The sequence below is a fragment of the Pelodiscus sinensis genome, chromosome 16 (assembly GCF_049634645.1).
Source record: "Pelodiscus sinensis isolate JC-2024 chromosome 16, ASM4963464v1, whole genome shotgun sequence".
Lineage (NCBI taxonomy): Eukaryota > Metazoa > Chordata > Testudines > Trionychidae > Pelodiscus > Pelodiscus sinensis.
Window position 1 is genome coordinate 353,235 of NC_134726.1, and position 24,218 is coordinate 377,452.

Genomic DNA, 24,218 nt, shown 5'->3' on the forward strand with positions numbered 1-24,218 from the left:
TCTGTGATAGAGCAGGAAAGGTGATGGGGCCATAGATCTTGCAGGGTATCAGTTTTTCCTTGGGGATGAACTAAGGAAAGATTCTGTTGCCTCAGATGACAGCACACTGTGAAGTAAACAGTGGCACAGTCTGGCCCTCTGAAAGACTTCCAGGGCACTGGGTTTAGAAGCCAATTGAAAAGTAGCTTTAGTAAATTAAAAAAAAAGTGTAATTAAAATAAGTTTACTGAAAGAAAAAGATATGACAGAGATGCAGTGATTATTCTGGGATATCCCCTGGGAAATCTGGAGTAGGGAATGACTTGGGTATTCTCACAGACTCATGGGCTGCAATTACATCACATGCAGGACACAAACTTTCATAAAGAGGAAGAAAAGATCCCATTCTTCAACTCTCCCTAACAGCCACCAGACAGAGCATGTGCCTCTTGCCTGCAGCTCAGAGAGGGGAAAAAGAGGGAAACAGGAGTGATTTGAGAGCAGTGGGCAGTGTCCAAACTCAAAGGTCTGTCCTGGCAAGCCAGAAGGAATAACTAAACCCAGAGCAAGGAAATGCAGATGCCCATATATGGCAGGGACCCTCACCGCCAGGTCCTTGATGTACTGAGTGAGACGATAGCGATATTCCTGGTTCAGCTCCTTCAGCTGAAGCTGCAGCTGGGAATTCTCAGCCTCCACCTCTTTGAGCTGGCTCTGAGAGGTAAACAGCACCTACAGCACAGAGAGCAGACAGTCACACTGGTCTCCTAATGGCCAGCTGACCTTTAATCAACAGTGCTCAACAGGAAGAGGAAGGTTCAAACTGAGTCCACTTTCTTGGAAAAGTCACTATTAAAAAGCAATGCCTATGGAAGCACAAGAGGCAGTTCATAAGGGCAGAGAGGGAGGGATGATTCTGATGTCATCCAAGAACAACCCAGGAAATGTTTACTGCACATATTTATGGGGGGCTGACAGACTTACTGGGCCCCTGGGCAAGGGAGGTGCTCCCAGAAGGCGTGGGACCTTGAGCAGAAAGAGTGGGGCTAAGGGCAGCTAGAGTTCTGCACCACCCAGAGTGACCCTGTCCTCTACTCCCAGCCCTTTACATTGCTGCTGGAGCCAGCAGGGCTCCAGCAGCAATGTAAAGGGTCAAGGGCTCCAGCCACCATTGCTACCATAGTAATGGCGGCAGCTGGAAGCCCCAGGCCCTTTTGAATTACCAAGCCCTAAGGCAGTTGCCCCCTTTGCTCCACCTTCACCACCCCCGTTGGCAGGTCTGCATATTTCTGTGCTACCCATACCCCCAAAGAATCTGGGCACCAACTGAATACTTCACTGGCACCTTCCCTCTAGAGATCTCAAAGCACTTCACAAGCATTATGGAATAAAGCGTCAGAATCTTGTGAGGGAGGAAATTCTTATTGCCTCTGTTTTATAGATAGAGAAACTGAGGCACCGTGCTATTCAGTAAGTAAGAATTGGACCAAGACGCAGTGTGTCATTTACATGGCCCCTTAATACTGAAAAACTGAATGTTCCAAGTAGCAAATGGGTTCATTTATACAAGGAACTGACAGTTTGTGGCTTCCCAATGACAGAAGCACAAAACTTGACACATCCAAGGAGGATGAGTTGGCCCTGCGCCATCATGCTGCATTTGCAGACACAAATGGCTTGAACTCAGTTGTTTCTTCTTGGCATAGTCTGACGCCGCTAGGGAAACAGCAGTCGAGATTGATCAAGTCCCTCTGCAGAGTGAGACATGCTGACAAGACTTCCAGGGCAGAGCCTCACCCACCTTGCTTTTGGCTCCAAGTTACTAGTGTATGGTGCTATGCAACCAAAGAAGTTAAATATCTAGGTGAGTCACAGAGTCAGAGCACAAGGCTTAGGGATCTTACCGCTGACTGCTCCGCCAGTTTGTGCTGAGTATTGCGAATTGCTCTCTTGGCCTCCTGCAGCTCCTTCCCCATTGCCACTCTGCATACACACAAGGGGGGACATGTTCACTTCACTCACCGGGCTGCTCTTCCATCAATGGCCCTCCATTGGCACAGAACACAGTCCAGGTTGTTTGGCATACTACAGTGCTTCTAAAGCAAGGGACCAATAGTATGGATTAGAGCCAGGAGCTGTGCACCAGTCCTACTCCACAACTCCATGCAACTCTGCCAATTTAGGTGCATAAAGCTGAGCAACCCAAACAAGCCTGATGCCTGATACCTGATACAGGAATCTCCTAAGCAAATGCTACCAACTGCAAACTAGGCAGAGTCCATCCAACTCCATCCATTTGAAACCAAAGGCAGATTTCATCCAAAGCCTGCTAATGTGAAAGGGAGAAAACACCCTCCAGTCACAGCCTTTCTCCTCTTGAGCTCCTCAGTCTCACCTACTGAAGGAAGAAAGAATGATCAGATGCTCAAGACCTGGGCTCAATTCCTACTCTACCACAGACTCTATGTGATCTTGCACATGTCAGTTCAGCTCCAATTGTCAAAGAGCTGAACTGACATGTGCAAGATCACATAGAGTCTGTGGAGGAGTAGGAAGTATCAGGTATTTAGGGACCTAAATCCCACCGACTTTCAATATAAGACAGGCACCGAAAATCCACAGGGCCCTATGAGACTGCCAGGTTTTATCTCTGCACCTCAGGTCTCTACCAGTAAAATAGAAATGCTATTGAATCCATTCATGTTGGTGAGGTTCAGATATTCCAGTGTGAGAGCCCTGCAAGCAATGGTACAAGAGGGTGGGACAGCCTCAGACACTCACACTCTCTCTTCCAGCTTCTGTTGCTGAGAGTCACATGTTCGCTTCATCTTTTCAATCTCAACTTTTATGTGATCTTGGTTTCCAAGCAACTAAAAGACAAGAATGAACGGGAAGATGAAACGAGCCCTGCAAAAAGAATGACTGAACTTCAGAAAAAGCTCACTGAGAATGAGAAAAAATTACTAGCTACCTAACAAACTGCTCTTGCTGGAAAGATGTGTGCTTAAAGGGGCACAGTGAAATGCAGGGGAAAGGGAAGATTGAATAGGAAGCAGCTAATACACTACAACACCACTAATGTCATAAACATCTATCCTGGTTGCATAGGTATAATCAAACAAAGTGTGGACTTAGGTGAGATGTGGATAGGAGCAGTCGGGCCAATAGCCACCATGGGCCCCAAGGCAAAGTGTGGTGGTGGGGGTGGCACCACACCCCAGAAGGGGCAGGGCCTCAGTTGGAGGACTTGGGGCCAAGGGCAGTCACCCTTTAGTCGCCCCCAGCTTTCAGAGCCGTGCAAAGCACTTGGACAGTGTTCCAGCGCTCCAGCAGCAATTCAAGGGGGCCCAGGACTCGGGCCGGCAGCTCCGAACCCCTTTGAATAGCTGGGCCCTGGTGCAGTTGCCTCCTTTGCCCCCCCTCCATTCCATCAGCAGGCCTAGACAGGAAGGTGACATTATGAGAAATGTAAGAACATAAGAATGGCCAGACTGGGTCAGACCAAAAGTCCACCCAGCCCAGTGTCCTGTCTGCCAACAGCGGCCAATGCCAGGTGCCCCAGAGGGAGTGAACTGAACACGTAATGATCAAGCGATCTCTCTCCTGCCATCCATCTCCACCCTCTGACAGACAGAGGCTGGGGACACCGTTCCTTACCCATCCTGGCTAACAGCCATCAATGGACTTAACCTCCATTAATCTATCTAGTTGTCTTTTAAACCCTGTTGTAGTCCTAGCCTTCACAACCTCCTCAGGCAAGGAGTTCCACAGGCTGACTGCGCTGTGTGAAGAACAATTTCCTTTTATTTGTTTTAAACCTGCTGCCCATTAGTTTCATTTGGTGGCCCCTAGTTCTTATATTATGGGAACAAGTAAATAACTTTTCTTTATTCACTTTCTCCACACCACTCATGATTTTATAGACCTCTATCATATCCCCCCTTAGTCTCCTCTTTTCCAAGCTGAAAAGTCCCAGTATCTTTAATCTCTCCTCATATGGGACCCGTTCCAAACCCCTAATCATTTGAGTTGCCCTTCTCTGAACCTTTTCTAATGCCGGTATACATTTTTTTGAGATGAGGAGACCACATCTGTACACAGTATTCCAGATGTGGGCGTACCATGGATTTATATAAGGGCAATAAGATATTCTCCGTCTTATTCTCTATCCCTTTTTTTTTAATTATTACTAACATCCTGTTTGCTTTTTTGACTGCCACTGCACACTGAGTGGATGTCTTCAGAGAACTATCCACTATGACTCCAAGATCTCTTTCCTGATTAGTTGTAGCTAAATTAGCCCCCATCATATTGTATGTCTAGTCGGGGTTATTATTTCCAATGTGCATTACTTTACATTTATCCACATTAAATTTCATTTGCCATTTTGTTGCCAAGTCACTTAGTTTGCTGAGATCTTTTTGAAGTTCTTCACAGTCTGCTTTGGTCTTAACTACCTTGAGCAGCTTAGTATCATCTGTAAACTTTGCCACCTCACTATTTACCCCTTTGTCTAGATCATTTATGAATAAGTTGAATAGGACTGGCCCTAGGACTGACACTTGGGGAACACCACTACTTACCCCTCTTCATTTTGAACATTTACCATTTATTCCTGTTTTTTAACCAATTCTCAGTCCATGAAAGGATCTTCTCTCTTATCCCATGACAACAGTTCCACACTTTCACATTTGAGTTCTTTCAGAACTCTTGGGTGAATGTCATCTGGTCTCGGTGACTTGTTACTGTTAAGTTTATCAATTACTTCCAAAACCTCCTCTAATGACACTTCAGTCTGTGACTAGTCCTCAGATTTGTCACCTACAAAGGACGGGTCAGGTTTGGGAATCTCCCCAATGTCCTCAGCCATGAAGACTGAAGCAAAGAATTCATTTAGTTTCTCCGCAATGACTTTATCGTCTTTAAGTGTCCTTTTGTATCTGGATCGTCCAGGGGCCCCACTGGTTGTTTAGCAGGCTTCCTGCTAAAAGGTAGATACTGAAGCACTAGTCATGATGCATGCAGCTGAGGCAAGAGGCTACCCCAGCCCTCCATTCTGGATTTGCTTTATCACCACCACTTCCAGTCTGTGTCCCTAGCAGAGCTCTCAAAATCCCCTCATTTAGACCCTTCTGCCCAGAAAGGAAGGCTAACACTCCCTTAGCTAGTCCCAGGAGTCACTGCTAAGTGACTTGGGACAGCAGCATCACACACTGCTGGCATAAGAAGCTCACTTGACTTCAGTGATTTCTGTGTCTTTTTTTCCCTAGTGCCAGGATATTGAGTGGATTGACTGTGCACAGCTCTTCTAGCTCTGGGGGCAAGAGATTGGGACAGAGGTTTGAGCCCAAGTCACCTGCACAACAGTGCAGAGGTGCTACCAGTGAGTCAATTCTTCTGTGGAATCAAGGTGAACATGGATTTAGTAAATAACACAGAGCCACTTCCTTTCAAATTTGTTTTTCTATTGGCCCAGTGGAAATGGCAGGGGAAAGCTACTAGCTCCTCTAATCATAGCTTCTCATGGCAGAAGTCACTTACAAAACAATGCAGAGCCAGTTTTCTAACAAAAACCGGAAGAGAAAATACATGCCATCTGGTAACTACACAGCTCTCAAGAACTCAAGGAATAGGTCATTCTCCAAATTCAGTCTGACAGACATTTTGCACTGGAGAAGAGTGAGCATGGAGGATGAACCCCATGCAGTAATTAATCACAAGAACACAGCTCAGAGACACATGCAGTGCTGCACACTCACATGTCTCTCCACTTTTCGACGTTCGTGTTCAGAGGCAACTATATCTTCTGGCTGATTTTAAAAAAACAGAACAGGGCAGTGGTCACATTCTGGTCTCTTGTGGGAAGCAGGGAGGTCAGACTAGTTAGGAAGGTCATATAGATCTCTACCTTCACTTTCCGGGCAGAGAGGTGGTGGACCACAGCCCGCACCCTTTCCAGCTCAGCTAAGCTTTCATTGGCCAGGACCTGGGAATAGTTATTCCGTAACTGAGGAAGAGAGTGCCTGGTGTGGACTACATTTAGCAGCTCTATGCTCAGCTCTTCATTCTTAGCAACCTGCAAAGTAAAACAAGAAGGTAACAGTTTAATTTCTTAAGATTTCCCCCTCCAGCTCTTAATGTGTATTATTCAGCATGCCCATACAGTTCTTTTTACATAAGAAGCATTTAAATTTTTCCCCCGGATAGCAGATTTTTTCTCTCACCTGTCTGAATATGGTGGTGAATTATTTAATTCTCATGAAAAGGCAGGACTGATACCATCGACTAGAACTAGCTAGAGAAAGCAGAGGTGCTGCTGTATTACTTTGTTGCTTACATAGCTCTGCCCACGTCTCTCAATTCACCCCAGCAGCATCCATGTCATTCCAGTCTGGAGTTCTCACACAGCTCTGCCAGTGTAGCTCATTTGGATCTTGCAGGTTGTCCTGCTAGTCCTCCCCTATTCCCTCAGTTCTGCCAATGCCCCTTGTTCCTGACCTGAAGTGCCCCTTACTATTCGGCTGTGTCTACACTGGGCCACTTATTCCGGAAAATCAGCCGCTTTTCCAGAATAAGCTGCGAGCTGTCTACACTGGCTCTTGAATTTCCGGAAAAGCAACGACGCTCTACTGTACAAAATCAGCCGCTATTCCGGAAAACCTATTCTGCTCCTGCTCGGGCATAAGTCCTTATTCCGGAACACTGTTCCGGAAAAGGGCCAGTGTAGACAGCCCAGTAGTCTTTTCCGGAAAAGCGCGTCTACATTGGCCACAGACGCTTTTCCAGAAAAAGAGCTTTTCCGGAAAAGCAGCCTGCCAATGTAAACACTCCTTTTCCGGAAAAAACTGAAAAAGGAATAGTATTCCGTTTTAAGCAGTTCCGGAAAGTCATGCCAGTGTAGACACGGCCTTTGAGTTTAAGTCAAAGTTAGCTGCGTTCAGTCTATTTTACACCACCAAGCCCACTCCTGCACTCCTCCTCTTACCCATCCTCCAACAGCTCCCCACCTTCCCTCCTGCCCAGACCCTCACCCACATTCTGCTCTTGCACCCTCCCTCTCAACCAGATCCTGCGCCCTATTTCCTGCCCAGAACCAACACCCCCAGCTCACTCCTGCACCCTACAACCCATCCAGAAGAGTTAATCCATCAGCCCTAGCCTTCTCCACAGGAGCCTCCTTCCACACACTGAACCTCATCCCAGAGGCTAGGGTGGTCACACAAAATCTACTAGCCCCAGACCCCCAGAAGAGTTAATCCAGCCCTGTGTGTGGTCCCCCAACTGATTTTTCTGTGAGTCGGTGACCCCAGAACCAAAAAAGGTTCTCTGCTCTTGCGATACAAAATGATTCGTGTATGCAAATGGGTCAAGCATATTCAACAAATCATAACTTTTCAGATTATACCTCACATGACTTCTCTTATATAAAATACATCATAATTATACTTTAATTATCTCATAATAATACCGTTAAAAGAATATAGGGTGCAGTGTGACAGGACCTACCAATACTTACCTTCCTTTGTAAAGTGCTCTTAGATCATTAGAGGAATATACTATACATTATTACTATACCATTACAACTGTCATTTACATTTTAAAGGTGCAGTCTCAATTTGAAAATCACATTTCCGCCGGAAAATTGCATACTTCCATGGGTAAAAGAAATTACCCCAAAAATCCCTCTCCATTTGTTCAGTATGTTTATTCTGACAACGTTATGAGTAGTCAGTTTCACTTATTTGTTCATGGATCATTACACATCCTCGTTCATGCACTAGCAAATAACACTGGTCTGGGAGGAGCTCACACCCATGCTCTTTCTAAGAAGTTCTCCAGCAACAGCAAGGTAGAAACTGAAGAGGCAGCAGGTAGGCATGTGCACAGAGGAGAAGGGCAACATCAGTGAGAGCAAAACCTGCATGGTGAGGAAAACTCAGTAAGTTAGCAGGTCTCACTCACCTCTTGTTCATGTGCTTTACCCAGGGCCAGATAGTTGCTTTTCAGACTGATGTATTCATCAGCCAGTGCCTTGCGATTGGTTTCCATGGTGTGTAGGCATTCCTGCAGGGCATCACGCTCCCCGGTGACCTTATCATTGTGGAGCTCCAGCTCCAGAATACGGTTCTCCAGGGTCAGGACCTACAGTGCACAGTTAGGTTTTCACTTGGCAAAACAAGTTATCAGACTCAGTGCATAAATGACACAAGTTTGGGACTGCATTTCAGTGCTCATGCAAGTGAAGGGAGAATGACAGCTGTAGCAAGAGTCATGGACAAACTGTGGGTAATTAAGTGCACCCCAAACAGTCTAGTTTCTGGCCCTGGCATCAGTGTATCTGACAGGATGAGCATGAAGAAGTAGAGAGGGGCTAATGCATGTAGGATTGTAAGGCAGTATGATAGTGCCACATACCATATTTTTCAGTTCAAAGTTTTCTGTTTCATACTGCTCTTTCATTTTGTTTGTGTCAATCTGGAGATCAATGAGGTCCCTGGAAATCTGTGAGAGAGACAAATGAGATAGCACTGAATCTCAGATACAGAAATCCACAACAGGAAATTCCAGTCTCCGTAGAGCCAACAGGACACAAGTGGAGTTTCAGGGACACTGAGAGCTTAGATTTCTTCAGAGAGTTACTTCTGAAATCTGAGATTTTTTTTACCCTGTAGAGTCCATTCAAGAGATTCCTTGACTCCTCCTTTGCTGTGAAGGTGGCTTATGCCTTTTCCCAGTTTGCCAGGGCAATGCCAGATTAGCCAAAGATGTCAGCAAAAAGAGAAGCCTCATATTTATATTTCCAATCTATGGGCCAAACCCTGCAGTCTTTATTCAGTCTTCATTCAGATAAACATCCCACTGAAGACAAGAGGAGCTCTGCTTGAGCAGCAACTGAATCTGACCTAAGGGTTTGGCCAAGGGATATCAGGCTAGCCTCTAGGAATGATTTGGAGCCTTAGGGACTCCATTGAGGCCAACATTTGGTTCTCAGAGCTACTGATTATGCCCATAGGCCTAGACCAAAAATATAAGCACAAAAAAGATCTGCAAGAAAACATGCCTCTTGTGATCTGAGCATCAGCGTATTCTGCAGGCACTGACCATGGTTCCATAGATAAGATTGAGAAGAGTTTGCACCTTAATATTAAAATACGCAGACCATGACACACACAAGCTAAGACCTGTTGAGATGCCCAAGACCAGATTCCCTTCATAGCCCCAAAGAGGATGAGTTATAAAGGGCAAGTAAAAACTACTGAACTTAAATGATACATATTTTGAGATGTCTCAGCCTTTTCCAGAAAGAAGAAGTGTGGAAAAGTGACTGTCTGGAAGCTGACATAGTGTACCAGTCCTAGCCTTCCCCAGCAGAAGTAACGCTAAGGAATACTGTACATATAGTAGCCCTGGCCATTGAGGAGTGTACATGTCTATACAGATCTTCAGAGACAATCTCTTTACATTTGCTAAGGATTCTACAGATCCATATATTTCTGGTTCAACAGCTCAAGTATCTTCAGTTCTCAAGGTGCATGAATTACCTTAAGTTTCTCTTCCTCACTGAAGACCAATCTGGATGACAAGTCTGTTTTGGAACCAGCCAGCTTCCCCATCTTCTCCTGCAGTTCTCCAAGCTTTGTGTACAGACTTTCATTTCTATCCTGCAGCTGCATCTGGACACACAAAACAACTCCAGTGACTCCATCTGCTGAGCAGAGACAAGATCTTCTCCCCTATGTATAGCACTGCACAGATAGGCAGGTTGGGGAAGGGAAGAATAAACAGCACATATGATGAGAAAAAGCAGCTTTCTGCATGCAATGACTAATAGTTTGGAAAGGTGGTTGTCATTTTCCATTTTCATCTTGCAATTAGGATCAAGTTTTCAAAATGCCTGTTTTAGGATTAGGAATGTAAAGAGTTAACTGGTTAACCCATAAGCATTGCATCACTGGCATGCTTACTGGGTTAACTGGCACCCAGCTCAGCATGAGCAGCCCCTCACCCACAGCAGGCTGGAGCACCCCTGCCTGCGACACTCCGGGGGGAAAAGAAACTGCTTCAGCCTAGCTAGGCCTACCATGCCATGGGTGGGGGGTTGCTCCAGTCCAGCCAGGTTCACTGTGCTGTACTGCAGGCGGGGTAACTGCTCCAGTGGTCTCCTGCCTGCAGCATGACCCGGTGGGTTGGTTAACTTGTTAAACATATAATTTAATCAGTTAACATTTTAAGCATGATTTTATTTCCCTACTTAGTATGCAGGAAAGGCGCTGCATACAAAAATGCATTTCATACTTACGTTTTCATTGGTGAGGCGCTGGACCTGTTCTTGGAGGGTGCTTATGCTCTCACTCTCCATGGCTCTCCCAGGATACACGTGTTCATTTAGTTGGTGCTGAAAGGTCAGGATCTTTGCCTGATACTAAGTAAGAAAGGAAGAACCCGAGATGGGATCCTAGTGACAAAAATCTTATCTGCCAATAGTTCTTTCCTCGTTGGATAGCACAGACAGGGTTGCTATCAACTCAGGTTGCTAGAGGGTGTTTTTTTTATTTTTTTTAGGAGGTGGAGCAAATGAATACACCTGCTCCTGGAAACTGCCAAATGACACAGCCAATCTGCTATCCTGCTTGCTTTCATGGCATATATCAGAGGTTTCAAAGGAAAGATCAGTGGGTCCACCTCTTTGCTCTATTAGGCTCTCAGAAAACATCTTACCTGTGTCTTTCTTGTGCCTCTCATATTCTTGCTATATGATCATATTCTTTTACATGACTAAATGTTCTTTGTCAGATCATTGTAACTCTCACATAACTGCTCAGAATACTGCAAAGACAGCAATCTATACAGAAACAGAAACGTATGTTGTGCTGCTTCATCTCTGGAAGTGGTTTCACTCAGACAGATCCTAGAAGCATGCCATTCCTGAAAAGTAGAATCAGGGATAGATTCAGGGTAAAGAGGAACACTGCCCGCACCTTTCCAAAACCAGTGGATCACAAAGAAATTATTCTGTACTGAGACGTCTCTGACCTGGAGAAATACAGAAAACTAGAACTGACATCTTCTGATATGACACTTGCTGACTGCCAGGCATATGCAAAGGGACTCTCATTACATTGAAGGAGGGGGGGGTCAAAATATTTATTCTGAGGGGGAATTAAGGGGTTTCACTCACCCCCTAATCCCTGGTTTATAAAGCACCCACTCCCTATAGCAGGAGTATTCCCATGTCTGGAACGGAAATAATTCTTTGGCGCTTGAAGTGCTATTTTATAACTAGCTACTAGGGTGGAAAAGAGTTTTGCTTCTCCTATGCTAAGGACAGAGCATCAGCTCCAATGTCTTGTCTAAGAACACTAACACTAAGTAATATCAAAAGATGCTGGGCTCAAGTTTGGGTTTATTTGTTAAATTCAGAAAATTCAAAATATACATGATCATATGGAAGTGTCCACCAAGCAGCTCTGAAGCTTTGGGGATAGAGCAGAAGTGGCAGGAGAGGAACAGCATGGGGAAAGCAGCCAGTCTTCCAGGGACGGACTGGCAATCAAAATAGGCCTGGGAAATGGGTTGAGAATGGCCCACTTTTTCACATCAAAGAATTTTTTAAAAATATACTCTTTGACCCCCATTAGCCATACCCCTGGCCCGTTAACCATGCCCCGACCCCCATTAGCCAGGCCTCTGGAGGTAACACTCTCGGGGCAAGATGGACACATGACCAGAAGTAAAAGGTGTCATGTGACCCCTCTAAGGACTTTTCCCACCATCCTCCTACCCATAGGGATTAGTTTGGCCCCCACCAAACCCCCCTCATGCAACTATCCTGCAATTGCAACAACCCAATGTGTGTGACGTTGACTCGGGGGTGGAGAAGCTGGGGGAAGTGTTCTCTCTAAGAGTTTCCTCCCATGAGCAGAATGAATTTTGTGTTGTGCACCAGTTCTGAGTTTGTGGCTTGTTTGGATGTGCCATTGTGGCACCCAAGTTATTAATAAATATCTTATGAACCTCGACCTTTCCCCTCTGCTGCCAAGTATCCTCCCCTTGCTCCATCGGCTCCCCTGGTGCCTGCTGCCCCCCAACCCCTCACCCTCCTCTGCTGTCCTGACTCAGACTCCTGCCCCTCTCCACCAGCCCTTCTCCCTCCCGTGCTCACTCCTTCAGTAGCCCCACTCTGATCATGTGAGCTACCCTTCCTCATCCCCTCACCTAAAACCTTCCTCTACTGCAGAGGCGTAGTGAGGGTGTTATGCGCCCGGGGACAAAAGAAAAATTTGTGGCCCCCCCCCTCCCCAGCTGCCATGTGGCACAGTCCCGAACCTGGTGCACAGCTGAGGGGAACTTGTATTGCATCTTCCCCTACCCCCTACAGTTTAGGGCTGGGCTCCCACACGCACTAACCCTCCAGTGGAGATGGAGGAGGGTCAGGCTTGGAGCAGGGTTGGGGTTGGAGCTGGAGCAGAGAGGCAGGGAGGAGACTCCAGCTGCCGGTGGCAGGCAGAGTAGGAGCACGTGAACTGAAGGGATAATGGGGGGAGCAGAATGGGATTAAATTGGAGCCTCCCTAGCATGGTGCCCAGGAGCAACTGATCCCTCAGCTCCCACGCTATGCCACTGCCTCCCCGCAAATCTATCATCTTATGCATGTCCAAGATCTGTGAGAGCCATCCCGTGAATCTGCAGTTAGTGTCTGTGGTGCCGGCTTCTGGGTGGTGTCTCAATGCTGCCACATTCACCTCCAAAGAGGGGGCTTCCCAAAGCAGGCCCTTGCTGCTGACCCCCAAGGCATCCACAGGTCCAGTCTCCTTTCAATGGGCCCACTTCCCAGGGCTCATTGATCTTGGATCTGGTTTCCATTCCCTCTCTAACCTTTGCAACTGCCCAGAGGTGCTCATCTTCCGCCTTATCCATTCCCACCTCATTCACCTCACAGTGACAGTCTCTGCCTCACTTGTCCTAGGGTATGTCTACACTACCCCGCTAGTTCGAACTAGTGGGGTAATGTAGGCATACCGCACTTGCAAATGAAGCCTGGGATTTGAATTTCCCGGGCTTCATTTGCATAAACTGGGCACCGCCATTTTTAAATCCCTGCTCGTTCGAACCCCGTGCCGCGCAGCTACACGCGGCACGAACTAGGTAGTTCGGACTAGGCTTCCTAGTCCGAACTACCGTTACTCCCTTACCCTCTCCTCTCCCAGCATCACCCTGTCCCCCCTCCCACTGACACCTCCCCTTCTGCCCTTTTCCTCAGTCTCCACTTGGCCCCCTGGCATGTGTGTCTCCCCTACCCTGTCCCTTGGTGCCTTCCCTTTTCTTCTCTTGACCTGCTCCCTTCCCCTTCCTCTCCCTACCACCTACCTTCTGCCTTCCAGTTTGCAGGGCTGGAGTCTGTGACCGGGCCCCAGCTGCTTCCAGGGCTCCAGACCACGTGCCAGGCCTAGAGCTGGGCTGCATGGCACAACTCTGGACCTAGCGCTTTTAAAGTCCTGGGCTGTGATGTCATGCTATGACCGGGCGTCTCCCCTCTCACCTGTTGTGCGGCTTTTGAGCACGCCGCGCATGCTCGCTCTTGGCCCCACTGTGCCTTGTACATGGCCGGTGTGCGGCGGTGGGGAATTTAAAGTGTGGGGCTGCAGCGCCTCATCACAATCCCCCTCCTTCAGCAGCCGCCAGCCGGCCCTTTAGAGGACGGCCCACTGGGAAATTCCCAGTGTCCTGCCAGGCCAGTCCGCCCCTACAGTCTTCTCATCTCTTCTTTCCTCTGGTCTCCCACCATGCAAAACTGCCACGGGCATCATCACAAAATGCAAGCACCACATCATCAAACTCAAACTTCCACTGGTTGAATGTAGTTTGGCTGATGTGAATCCTGCAGTTGCACATGGGTTTGTATCTTGTGGGGACGCATTAAGTGAGCCCTATTTTTAACCAAACAAACAATGCACTACAAACCTGATTATCATATTGACACAGAGGCTACAGTTTAAGCACCCATTAATATTCAGTGTTCAGTCGCCCAGCCCTATTAAATGTTTAGATTCCTATCAGAAAAGATCCAGCTGAGTGAGGACAGAACCTTGAGATTTAGGATCTATAGGTCTAAAGCCAAGCCCTTCGATACAACCGCATCTGCTCTAATCCCACTGACAGAGACCAGAAGCTTCAGGATCTCTACCAAGCATTTATAAACCTCAACTACCCACCCAGAGAAATAAAAAAGCAAATTGAAAGAGCCAGACGAATACCTAGAAACCATCTACTTCAAGACAGACCCAAGAAAACCAACAATAGAACACCACTTGTCATCACCTACAACCCCCAACTTAAACCTGTCCAACACATTATCAATAAACTACAGCCTATATTGGAACAGGATACCATACTCAAAGAGGCGCTGGGAGACAGACCCATAGTCTCCTATAGACAACCACCTAACCTCAAGATGATTCTTACCAACCACCACAGGACATACCACACTAATACCAACCCTGGTACCTTCCCTTGCAACAAACCCCGTTGCCAGCTTTGTCCACATATTCATTCTGCGGATACCATTATTGGACCTAACCAAGTGAGTTATAAGATCAAGAACACATATTCCTGCGCATCCAGAAATATAATCTATGCTATCGTGTGCCGAAAGTGTCCGTCTGCTATGTACATTGGACAAACATCTCAGACACTTCACCAAAGGATTAATGCCCACAAAACAGATATCAGACAAGATCACAAAGAGAAAACAGTTTCTTGCCATTTTAACCAGAAAGGACACTCTCTCAATGACTTAACCGCCTGCATTCTGCTACAAAGACCTTTTACATCTGCACTTGAAAGGGAATCCTCTGAACTGTCATTCATGTTAAAATTCGACACTTTCCAAAAAGGACTCAACAAACATTTGAACTATCTCACCCATTACCAAGATAGTTTCCCCAGTTGTCACCTCTAATACCATTAACTCACAAACATCCCACTCTCCCTACCTCTAATATCATCAATTCACAGACACTTACCTTCCTTCCTCCCCCCCCCCCCGCATCCCCCTCCTGTTCTGCAATGTGATTTGTCCTTTTCATATTTGTTCATTTTTTTTAATTGTATCCTTTGGTATATATGGTTGTGACTACTTTCTTCCACTATTTGATCTGAGGAAGTGGGTCTGGCCCACGAAAGCTCATCATCTAATAAACCATCTTGTTAGTCTTTAAAGTGCTACATTGTCCTGCATTTTGCTTCAGGATCTAAAGGGACCTCGACAAAGAAGTCATTTAAAACAGGGATAGAAACGTAGCCGTGTTAGTCTGGTGTAGCTGAAACAAAATAAAGGACTAGGTAGCACTTTAAAGACTAACAAGATGGTACTAACCATCTTGTTAGTCTTTAAAGTGCTACATAGTCCTGTATTTTATTTAAAACAGGGACGTTCTTAACTTGAGAGAGCTATACAGCACTGCAACTAAGTGCCAAGAATCCAAGACAGGCAGCAAATAATCCTAGTCTTGCTGTTCTCATGCAAGACTTCTTCCAATGACTGAGTCAACTTGGAATCACTGTGGGGAAAGTAAAATAAAACTGACATTGGACTCTATTCCCTGCCATTTCTGAAATGAACTGGAATGTCTCATCTAGTGCCAACTAAAAATTGTCAGATGCCAATATCAGCTCTCACCCCCATAGCTGAGACTGTAAACACTCATTTCACTTGTGAAAATTTAAGAAATTATTTTGTTCCTTTGTCTCTTTCTAGTAGCACATATCACCAGGCATTAGAGCATAGGAGTCCTTCACTTTGTTACTTCCAGCACGCATGTGTGAAAAGCAGGACCTCAGGATTTTCAGAGAAACCTTAGGGAATTAGAGATCTGAATCTTAAATCTTACTGAACTTTAATAGGAGTTGGGTACCTACCAGCTGGTTAGGAATTTTTTGTCTCAGCATATTTCTGCCTAAAAAGGGAAGGTTACTCACCTGTGAGGTAACTGGAGTTCTTCAAGATGACTGTCCCCATAGATGGTCCACCTTAGGTACTTCAGCACCGCTAAGCCTTTGATCGGAGATTTGTGACAGCAATGTCCATGGCCGGTCGCAAGCACAAAGAGCCAGTGTGTGTTCTGAAGAGGATATTGCACATACGCAGCTCCCCCCCCCCCACCTCCCACCAGTTCCTTCTCTGACCTGGACATATTCTATTCTAAAACGAAGGGGAGGAAGGTGGATGTGATCCAGACATTTGCTGAGGCAGAATCAAGCCTTGGCCAAACAATACCTTTGGTCACACATGCTCAGCAGCCGAAGCTCCCACCACCTATTACAAATACTGCTTTGCAATCACCAAGGTGGAGCACCTACAGGAACAACCATCTCGAACACCAGTTACTGCACAGATGAGTAATCTTCCCTTCTTCTTCGAGGAGTGTCCTCATGGGTGCTCCACCTTGGTGACTGCAAAGCAGTATTTGTAATAGGTGGTGGGAGCTTCGGCTGCTGAGCATGTGTGACCAAAGGTATTGTTTGGCCAAGTCTTGATTCTGCCTCAGCAAATGTCTGGATCGCATAATGTGGCATGAAGGTATGTGTTGACACCCATGTGGCAGCCTTGCAGATGTGTTCTGTGGACACACCCTGTAGGAATGCCATTGTGGTTGCCATTGCCCTTGTCAAGTGAAACCGCACAGTGGGTGAGGGTTCTCTCTGTACCAGGGTATATGCTAGTTTAATGCAACTAGATAGTCTTTGTTTTGATATAGGCAATTCCTGCAATCTCTCTGTAGATGATATGAACAGCCTGGGAGTCTTTCGAAAGGGTTTTCTTCATTGTAGTTAGAAGGCAAGTGCTCTGCGGACATCCAGGATATGGAAAGCTGTTTCTTTGTTGTCCTTATGCTGCTTTGGGAAAGACCGAAAAGTATATGGGTTCATTGCAGTGGAACGAGGTGGGTACTTTTGGGAGGAATTTGGGGTGAGTCTGTAGAATTACCTTGTCCTTATGGATCTGCCATTAATGCTGCTATTTCACCAACTTGTCTGGCAGAGGTGATCGCTATAAGTAAGGCCACCTTCATTGATAAGTGTAGTAGCGGACAGGTGGTGAGAGGTTCAAAAGGTTTACCCATCAAGACTTTTAGCACTAGGTTCAGGTCCCATGCTGGGATAGGGTCCTTGCACGGAGGAAATATGTTGTGGAGAGAGTAGTGCCTAGGGACCAGCTAAAACATTGCACTCTTAGTCCAGTAAGGGACCATGGGAAGCACAGATCAGCACACCCTAAAGAGATGAAGTATTGGGGAATGGTTCTAGTCCCACAAATTGAATACCAAGGGGAACAGAGTGTGGCAAACCCAAACCCCAATAACCAGATGCCTCAAATTGGCATGCTATCATCTAGGGACACAGGAATAAAAATTGTGGGTAAAGTTTTAAGGAGATCTCACAACTATTAAGGGTGTATTGCCTGTTAGAGATAATTGTTATTGGCTCTAGTGCTGTAATGAATATTAGCATGTCTCGTATAAAGAAATAGACATAGGATGTTACATTTTAAATGTTCTTTTGTTAATCGTTAACATTTTTAATATAGTGTGGTTTTGGTATATGTTGTTAATGTGTACTGCTGTGAATATTGTGGCTGTGACAGGATTTTAGCAAGGGGGGAATGTAAGGAAACTGTTGGCCCCTTATTAAAACTCATTGTGGGGGGTGGTTGGTTGGCTAATGCCCAGTACCAAAAGGAAGGGAAAGGATGAATGCAAAGTTAGGACTCTGAGACTGACAGTCTCCAGGAACAATGGGAAGAGGCCAGTGCTCCAGGATAACCTTACTGACAGTTCAGGCTGCTTAAAGAGGAAGTCAGGAGGCGCGTGCGTGCGTGCGTGCATGTTCGTTCTGTCCTCCACATGAGTTCAATTTACCTGGGTACGGCAGAGTTGAGCTAAGGAGAGAGCAAGAGCCTGAACTGAGTTGGGGAGCAGAGCCATGCCAGCCAGAGATACAGCACAGTGAGCAGATCAATGCTGGGAGCAGGGATGCAGCCACAGAGCCAGACACACAACACAGAGATCAACTCCTGAGACAGAACCCAGAGAGCAGTCTGGCTGGGCACAGGGCTATAGCCAGAAGGGAAAGAGAAACAGCCTGGGAGTTGGAGGCAGAGCAGCAGAGAGTGTGGGGTTGGAGCAGCCTGGAATTGGGTATGGTGAGCAGCTGGGGAGAACAAGGAGGGAAACTGGGCAGAGAGCCCAGCGCAGGGAGATGCCATCAGCCAATAGGCCTCACAGGCCAGAATTTGGGGGGAGGATCATAACCCCGACTGGGGGCTGACACTGGGAAGAAGGGTCCTGCCACCCAGAGACTGAAGGTAAGTTGCCACCACCAGACCAAGTGTCTGCACCCACAGCATCCCTGAAGAACAAGGACCTACAAGGAATGGACTATGAATTGCCCTTGCATTCCTGGACTCTGTTTGTGATATCCCCTGCCACAGAGCAGGGTTATGGGTTTTACTTCAACCTTTCCCATTTTCCCTTATTCTTTTTAAAAATTGTTTGCTGTTTAATACATTGTATTTGTTCAGCCTTTGAACTGTAGGTTATGATCAGTGGGTTAGGGAAATGTCTAGTGCAGGGAGAGCACCCTGGAGTGGGGACACCCTAGCCCCTGTCCTAAGTGACTACAACAAGGTTAGAGATTGAGTTCCCCAGGAATTCTGGGCCCAGCCTTGTTTAGGTTATGAGTACTCTGGAAGGGTTGCCCTTCAGGTCAGGGAGATGTCTCAGTAAAAGTAGTAGAAGTGGGGACTCAGATCTTTCTTTAGCCCATTTCACTTGCGTAAAGTAGAAGCCAGGAAAGTTCCTCTCAAATAGCAAAACTATTCCCCCACTCAATATATTTCAAGACTCCTGTTGTATTAAATGCTTTTCTTGTGTTACCTCATCTGTTGACATCATAAAGAGCTGCTGGTCACTCATGCAGTCATTTCACTGCCTCTAACACTTGGAGGCAGAGTGTTTGCCCTGTAGTCAAGAGGCAGAGCAACTTTCGGATATAGGGAATGGAAGTGACCAGGTACCAATTCTCCAGGACAACCAATAACTCTGAGGAAAGGTAAAACCAGGAAATTTAGTTAACTGGAATGGGTATGAGCAGTTATAGCACCAACCCACAGGGGGCACAATTGTCAAATTCTGACACCTATAGTTAGCAGCTGAAAGTCCCACTTAGATACCTTAAGTGTCTGCTTTAGGCAACCATCTATGTCCATAAAAATTAATTCCGTCTCTGAAAAATATAGAGCATGACAGTTCAGATGAGTATTTTCTGTGAGGATCAGATGCTGCACAGAAATTTAATATTTTAATATAAAAGCTGTTTAATTGGTTGAGCTCTTTTTTCATTGTCATAATTCTGTAGATAAAGGCAATTACCTAGTAAAACTTCCTCCAATGGCATCCCAGAGAGCTTTGCAAACAATAGAGAGAAAATAATCATCAGAAAATATATAGCTAGTGTGTACTTCTATCATAAAACCCTAGCATTATACAAGCCCAATCTCCTGTGGAACGTCTACTGACCCCAATGGGAGTGCTGCACAAAGAGGGTCTTCTAGTTAGTGCTTACATGTCTAGTTCTCACAGGCCTCAGTTGGAGTATAATGTCCAGTTCTGGGCACCACATTTCAAGAAAGATGTGGAGAAATTGGAGGAGCTCCAGAAAAGAGCAACAAAAATGATTAAAGGTCTAGAGAACATGAGCTAGGAAGGCTGAAGGAACTGGGCTTGTTCAGTTTGGAAAAGAGAAGACTGAGAGGGGACACAATAGCGGTTTTCAAGTATCTAAAAGGCTGTCACAGGGAGGAGGGGGAAAATTGTTCTCCTTGGTCTCTGATAAGACAAGAAGCAACGGGCTTAAACTGCAGCAAGGGAGGTTTAGGTTGGACATTAGGAAAAACTTCCTGTCAGGGTGGTTAAACACTGCAATAAATTGCCTAGGGAGGTTGTGGAATCTCCATCACTGAAGATATTTAAAAGCAGGTTGGATAGACATCTATCAGGAATGATCTAGGCAATGGTTAGTCCTGTCGTGAGGGCAGGGGACTGGACCGGATGATCTCTCGAGATCCCTTCCAGTTTTAGTACTCTATGATTCTATGTTTATCATCAGTGCTGTGGGTCTAATCAGAAACAACATAACTAGCATGAATACTCTGGAATATCAGCATTTGTATTGGCACCATCCCATTACTTCTTTTACCATAGGGTCCATTCTCACTGTGGTGTCCAATATGCAAGCCACTAGCCACATGTGGCTATGTGGCCAGTTGAGTGTGGCTATGTTGCTATACCATTAGCCACTATAAAAACTACTGCTTCAGAACCGCTTGGACACCACGGCTCTAGCATATGTACAGAATAGACCACAGAGAACCAGTGCATCAAACCTTACTGCTTTTCCTTGGACATGATCCCATGAGATATTAAGTGAGCTTCAACAGCAGTGGGACTTGGGAGGCACTCAGCACCTTTTGGGAGTTACTCAGCACCTCACAGGATTAGGCCCTTTTCAGCAAATATTCATACAGATAATATGCAGAAGCAGGGACAGATTAAGAAAGAGGCTTCAGGGGTTGCACCACAGGGCCCCAGACTAAAGGGGGGCCTCAGGCTGCAGCCATTAAAGCCTCTGCATGCCGCATTCTGGGCCAGCTCTGCCTGACTGAGGAGGAGGTGGCTCCACATGCTGCTGCCTTTCCTTCTCCTGTCCCCTGGAGCCAAGACAGGCACTGCACCAGGAAGCTCTATTTTGGAGCTGCCCTCACCTCTCCCACTGGCCCCAATCACCAGTCAATAGGAGATGAAGAGGACAGTGCCTGCAAGCAAGGCTGAGCAGAGCCACTCATTCCTCTCCCCACCGTCCAATCGAAACTGCCCCAGGTAAGTTCCTCACACCCCAAGTTCCACCCTCCTGCTGCAGCCCCTCGCCCCTCGCAGGCTGTCTCTCCCAGAGCTTGCAACCCCAGCACCCTAAGTCCCTAACTCCCTCCCAGAGCCCAAATCCTGCACTCTCTCTTCCTGACCTCCTTCCCCTCCCCCCACCTCTTGTCCTAACCTCTCTCCCACATTCCAAATCCCTTGGCCGTCATCTGGAGTCCCCTGCACTCCAAACTCCTCATCCCCAGCACCACCCCAGAGCCCACGTCCCAAGCTGGAGCCCTCACCTCTTCCCACATTGCACCCACCCTTCTGCCTCAAACCACCACAACCCCCTTCTGTGCACTGATCCCGATTTTTGGCCCTGCCCCAAAGCCTAGGGGGCCCCACAAAATCTAGTAGCCCTGGGGCCTCAGAAGAGTTAATCCAGCCCTGTGCAAAAGAAAAGGCCCAAGTGTACCATTGCTGAGTTTAGCCTCTAATATCCCAGTCATGTGTGTTTCTTTGTGGGGTAATCTATCTGGGGGTTTTGTTTCCAGGGTTCTAGCTCATTTCAGTAATGTACAGCTAGTGCTGGACGAGATGCCAAACTTCCCCGAGGAGCTCCAAGGGGCAAAGAAAGGGATTCTGTATCTCACACAGTACAAAGTAAGGATCCAGACTCTTAAGTCAAATTTACATCATGCCCAATGTTGTAGCTGAACACCTGGAAAACTGTAAAAGCCCTAAGTTTCCCATGTGTGAATGGGAAATTAATCTGGGTTGTCACTATGCTATGTCACCACTTTAGCAAACTGAATGGCAGCTGAAGGGAGGAGCCTGCATTGTGTGGCTGTTTACATGGGTGGTGGGTATTATAGGCATGGAAGGCTCTGTCATCTAAAAATGCTTGACATGTCCCCACCCTTGCTACACCCTCAGCCACTCCTGCCTGGTGTTCCCTTTAATGTCAGAAAGGTGTACCCTCGGGGTAGTGCACCACCAGTCCACCTGGCACTGGGGCCAAACTGCCCACCCAATGCTCCAGCTGCAATGCCTGCTCACAAAGGCTACGTCTCATGAGGCATATGGGCTCCACAAAAAGATGGGGCCAAATGGCAGAAAAGCCTCTTCCGAAAAAAAGTGGAAAAAGCTACGCAAAATGCCGAGTGCATTTTGCATTGCTTTTTCCGCAAAAACGCCACAGTCTAGACCTAGCCCGTGCTAGGGTGCACTGGCCATGCAGCCCATTCAAGTGCTGCGGGTGCTCCATCTGTGCCACCCACCCAGCACTGGGGCTGAGGAAGCAGGAAAGTGGGTGGGTCATGGCTGCATGAAGGACAAAAGGTGGTGGGACCTCAGGTAGGTGGGTTGGGGGGCAGAGGTTAGCCTCCCCCAAAGGCATGTTCACCTACCGTATATGCATCGATAGACTGTTAATCTGCAGGGTCAGCAGCTCTGTAAATTACTGTTTTAATAAAGAACTAGTTTAGTTTAATAAAGGCATTTTTAATAAGAGAAAGTTGTGCTAGCATGTTGGTTAGGTATGTGATAGTTTAGACACAATTAAAGCAATATAAATGTCAATATACTGGTATTGCTTTTGCCAGATAGGGGAAATAGAAGTACTATACCAGGATTGTATATACTATAATTGCATCTATACAAGAAGGGTTTTTCTAGTTTCACTCTATTGATAAAACCAAGATAGCATAGATCAGGCCTAATATAAGAATTCTTTCATGTTCTTACTCAATATACAGTACATTGAAACAACTGGTAGGATTTTGCTTTCTCTGTACTGTATCTTTAAGTTTTCTGGAGGCAGCTGCCATTTTGTGTTCATTTCAGATGCAGCCTGTCACAGAGGAGACACATACCATCCCCCTCCTGGAGACTTTACTTCCTTCTTATTGGCTTCCTTTCATGTTAAAGTCATTCCTACTGAATGTACAGATGCTTTTGTCAGGGAAAACCACAACATACCGGGCGGGCCACCCTGAGACAGGTAACTCCTGAGGCAGGTATCACCATGGACATGCTGATGCAAAGAGATGGATTTTCTATTTCTTCCTGGCAATGGTGAGACTCCAGTGGTACTCAGTGGGCTTTGCCTTATTTTCTCAGAGAACAGATTCCACAGTAGTGGACCAGCAGCTGAGAAATTTCCATCTCACATTTTCATGATTCTTGCTCGTTTTGTGGACAATTCCACATTTGCCAGTGAGCAAAGCTATTCTAGTAAGCACTGTTGGCAGGGAGAGAAATGTTTCCCTGAGAAAACATGGCAAAGCCCACAGATTACCATGAAGATTAGAATGAAGCCCTAGCACTTGCAGAGTGATCCAATGTAACTAGTAAAGCTGTGTGGTTACAAGTTTGCAGTAGTCTCCCCTGCACCGTGCTTATCACCTCCAGCATTGGCACCTTCTTAGGTCTCTCCCTTCCCTCTCTGATCCCACTCCCCAAAAAGCTACAAAGCTCAAAGCAATGCTCTTCCTGAACCAGGTCTTGTCTCTGTTTTCCTAGATGATATTCCAGCACAAGGACAAGGGCTCCACCACTATCCGTTTTCCACTTCAGCTCCTGGGGGACTGTGTGATAGGGGAGGAGCTGAACTCCAGACAACAATATATCAAAGGGACTTCTAGTATGTGTCATACTTCCATAGCAAGAACCCTACTGCTGCCACATCTGTGTCTCATGTCACATTTACTTTGAGTGAGGAGAAGCAGACAGATATTAGCAGATATTGCCTGTGTAGCTGTAGAGAGGCCCATATTCAGGTGTACTGACCAGGAGAAGGCAACAGCCACTGCCATTTTGATGACCACTTTAAACAGGGCCTGGATTATTCATCACAAATATAAAACTAGGATTACAATGGGTTTCCAGAGGATCTGAGCCCAATCAGCTGAGAGCAACAGAAGACTTCCCCTAGAAATAGGTTGTGAGGAGGAGATTAAAACCTCACGATGTCCATACACCTTGGATTAACCAGCCACCATTTTAAGTTTGTATAGACTTAACTCATGCATACATAAATACATCCCTCAAAAAAAATCTTCAGAGGGCATTTATCTGCAGATTAATTTATCAGGCTCTCTAGGTGTTAAGGGTTTTCTCAATATTATCAGTTCCTCAGAATTATTTAGGTGCCCAATTCTGATGGGTTGCTGTGCAAGTTAGGTGCCTACATAGCACTGAGGATGTAGGCCCAACTAACTACCTACAATGGGCAATTGGACTTAGGAGTCCAGTGTTCTAGCCCCAACTCTCCCACCTACTCACTGTCACCTGGGACAAGTTTCTTTTGTTGCCTCAGCT

The 24,218-nt window shown here is 46.4% G+C and overlaps 2 protein-coding genes across 7 annotated transcripts in view; one reads left to right on the forward strand and one right to left on the reverse strand.

The window, feature by feature from the left end:
* The window catches only part of CCDC78 (coiled-coil domain containing 78), a 33,031-nt gene extending 16,764 nt beyond the window's left edge, over positions 1-16,267 (reverse strand). For 2 of the 6 annotated variants that reach the window (XM_075898935.1, XM_075898937.1), the window contains exons 1-11: positions 10,699-16,267; positions 10,280-10,402; positions 10,061-10,174; positions 9,522-9,653; positions 8,395-8,481; positions 7,942-8,121; positions 5,888-6,055; positions 5,739-5,789; positions 2,761-2,849; positions 1,884-1,962; positions 586-711 (exon numbers count right to left, since the gene is read on the reverse strand). In XM_075898935.1, the coding sequence (XP_075755050.1) occupies positions 586-711; positions 1,884-1,962; positions 2,761-2,849; positions 5,739-5,789; positions 5,888-6,055; positions 7,942-8,121; positions 8,395-8,481; positions 9,522-9,653; positions 10,061-10,174; positions 10,280-10,402; positions 10,699-10,722 (1,173 nt within the window). In that variant the 5' untranslated portion in view covers positions 10,723-16,267. Of the gene's footprint in view, positions 1-585; positions 712-1,883; positions 1,963-2,760; positions 2,850-5,738; positions 5,790-5,887; positions 6,056-7,941; positions 8,122-8,394; positions 8,482-9,521; positions 9,654-10,060; positions 10,175-10,279; positions 10,406-10,698 lie in introns of those variants that run through there. The other 4 variants (XM_075898933.1, XM_075898938.1, XM_075898934.1 and 1 more) reach the window with 4 other exon arrangements.
* Positions 1-24,218, forward strand: part of ANTKMT (adenine nucleotide translocase lysine methyltransferase) — a 57,106-nt gene that overhangs the window by 18,034 nt on the left and 14,854 nt on the right. Inside the window, exon 5 of the mRNA XM_075898951.1 lies at positions 23,421-23,541. Coding sequence (XP_075755066.1) covers positions 23,421-23,541 — 121 coding nt within the window. The remainder of the gene's footprint in view (positions 1-23,420; positions 23,542-24,218) is intronic.